Source organism: Tupaia chinensis, unplaced genomic scaffold (genome assembly GCF_000334495.1).
Source record: "Tupaia chinensis unplaced genomic scaffold, TupChi_1.0 Scaffold000704_1, whole genome shotgun sequence".
NCBI classification, from domain to species: Eukaryota; Metazoa; Chordata; class Mammalia; order Scandentia; family Tupaiidae; genus Tupaia; species Tupaia belangeri.
In genome coordinates this window covers 2386961-2389631 of record NW_006160227.1, presented here as the reverse complement: position 1 = coordinate 2389631, position 2671 = coordinate 2386961, and the positions used below count along the sequence as shown (strand labels likewise).

At 55.3% G+C, this 2671-nt stretch overlaps 1 protein-coding gene across 1 annotated transcript in view; it reads right to left on the bottom strand.

The window, feature by feature from the left end:
• Nucleotides 1-2671, bottom strand: part of RBSN (rabenosyn, RAB effector) — a gene marked incomplete in the record, with an annotated part of 45055 nt that overhangs the window by 8737 nt on the left and 33647 nt on the right. Inside the window, 1 exon segment of the mRNA XM_014592472.2 lies at nt 841-945. Coding sequence (XP_014447958.1) covers nt 841-945 — 105 coding nt within the window.

Genomic DNA, 2671 nt, shown 5'->3' with positions numbered 1-2671 from the left:
TTTCATCCAAGAACGAATAAGCACAGTCCAGGCACTCGTACTCCGACAACAATATCAAACCTTACAACAGTCAGAAACTTATCCAGAAACTCTTATGGGTACATAAGTTTTATGATTAAAACTCCTTGCCAAAAATGCAAAATGGGGGAATGTAAGAATAAAATTAGATTAGCCTGTCTTACAAAGATAAAGTCTAACCTTTGCCTCTTTTGTTTCTGTACTAAAGCGGATGCTGCTGAAGTTGTGGAAACCTGGGGTAATTTGTTAACACATTGCAGGAGCCCCGAGCCATTTGCAAACTAGTCTGGCAAGCTAGCCCAGACCTTTGTAGTGTAAAATCCCTCCCTTCTGCTAGCCCCGGAAACCCAGATCAAATGCTCCTGCAAGCCTGACCAAATGGTCATCATAAGATTACCTTGTAACCTCTTATCTTGCTTCCTCCCCTCACCCCACGGACTCATGTCTATATAACCTGAATACTCCTATGTTCGGGGCTTCACTCTTAGCCATGTCTTGTATGACTGGGAGTGGAGTCCTAGCGCGCTAGCAATAAAGCCTCTTGTATTTTACATCAAGAACCGACTTTTGTGGTTGATTGGGGTCGCCATTTCCGTAACACTCCGGTAAAAACCTTTCACTACCAGAGAACTGCAATCTCTACGGTACTTCAGACATGAGGGGGTCAGCACGAGGTCCGAGCTGGGGGGACCGACAGCACGTGCGAGGCCAGGGCACAGGCACGAGACGCGAGGTCTGGCTCTACACCACGTAGCCAGGCCGTGGAGTGCCGCGCCGCGTGGGGAATGCCGGGAGGACGACACCACGGCGGGCTTCACTCACTCGTCTCTCCAGGGCCGCCTTCTGCTCCATGTCCTGCTTCCTCCTCCTCTTCAGCTCCTCGAACTGCTCTTTGGTAGGCAGGGACATCAAACCAAGCAGCTTCTCCTGCAGGCGTCAGAGTTTCACACTTAGTCCCTGGTGGGGAATGAGCCTGAGGCCCTGGGACGGGAGCCTGCTTCCACGAGGCAGCCCCACACCCAAGAGAGTAGCCACCGGCCGCTGGGAAGGAGCGAACCCTTAGGTCGGGCCAGAGCCGGCTTCCCAGCGGGCCTGCCTCCTGCTTAGCTGTGGATGGCCATCGGAAATCCCACTACTCACTGGCTCTCCGTGGCACTTTCTGCTCTCACACACGGTACAACGGATGGTTTACTGCCCCTCCCTCTATAAACGCAGGTGCTACGGGACCAGGAAGGACCGTCTTTGTCACTACGGGACGCCTGGCACTAAGGACTTGCCAGACACACGGCGGGCACTGGAGAGATGACGACTGTGGAGTAGTGACGAATGGGAAGCAGAAGGCTTGAACACTCTGCACACGGTGGTAGGTAACCCGAAGGACTCTGCCGACCAGACCCTCTGTCAGCTGCACTCCATAGGTGCTAACCGTGACCACCTCAGAGGGGGCTTCCACGGTGGCAAGATACAACCCAGAGCTGCCCACCTTGCTCGGTCCACCCCTCAACAATCAGCTGTCCCCTCCCAACTAGTGACCCAGAAAAAGCCCCCGAGGAAGATGCGCTATGAGCCAGGGTATCTGTCAGAGCGAGACTGGAAACAGCTGAAGATGAGTCTGTCCAATGCCCAACAAAAGGGGAAGGATTAAATAAAAGACTGCACAGACAGTGGTTCAAGTCCTGGACCCGGCAGCTAAAAACACAGGCTGGGCGCATGTGCCTGCGTGCCCGCCCAAAATCCTGAGAGGAGAATGGAGGGTAAGGAGCTGCCGAGGGGACATCCCTCCTGGGGGTGATCTCGCACTTTCCCCCTCTCTGTCTCTCTCAAGCAAGCACACGTCCTATAGCAAACTTAAGATAAATAAATAAATAAATAAATACAATTCACTTTTCCCTGAAATCCGGATTTTTCTCAAAATGTAGCAAAAGGCACTTATAACCTGAAGTACGAAGGAATGCATAATAGAAACCTGACAAGCCGCTCGCGTGTGTGCCTCCTGAGAGGCGGAAGGGCAGGACAGACCGAGTGTGACGTCGCGCCCCGCGGGGTGGCCCTACCTGCACGAAGAGCGTGGCTGAGTACCGGATCATCCTCTGCAGCCGCAGAGTGTTTGGATGACACGGAGGGTCCTGGTTCAAGCCCAAGGTTAGGATCTTCTTACTGAATTGGAGCAAACACAGCACGGAGCCCGGGTGGTCAGCCTCAGGAGCGAGGGCGAGCCGGGCTTTCACGCGGGAAGATGTGTGGGCGGGTCAGCGCTGCAGTGTTTCCGTGGGCTGTCCCCAAGGCCCCGGTGCGCCTCGGCACATGACGGACGCCCGGTCACTGAGAGCCTGACCAAGCGGGCAGAGCCGGCTCCACGGGAGCGACGTACGTGGCTGTGCCGGGTCGGGCTCTCAGATGGCCCCGCTTCGTTCAGGGCTCTGCTGTCCCTGTCTTAAACTCTTCCTCATCTCTGCAGAGTGGACCTGCACTTTGATTTTGTTCCAGGCGCCATGAGTTATCAAAAAGGTCCTGCACGTCTGCGAGGGCAAAGACCCCCTCACCCAGTTCTGTGAGTCACCACACTCCCCACACCTCAGGGCTGGCTGAAGCCAACAGCCAGGCCACCGTGGAAGGCAGCTGTGGACTGGAAGACGGGGCCCCGCCGTCCCTC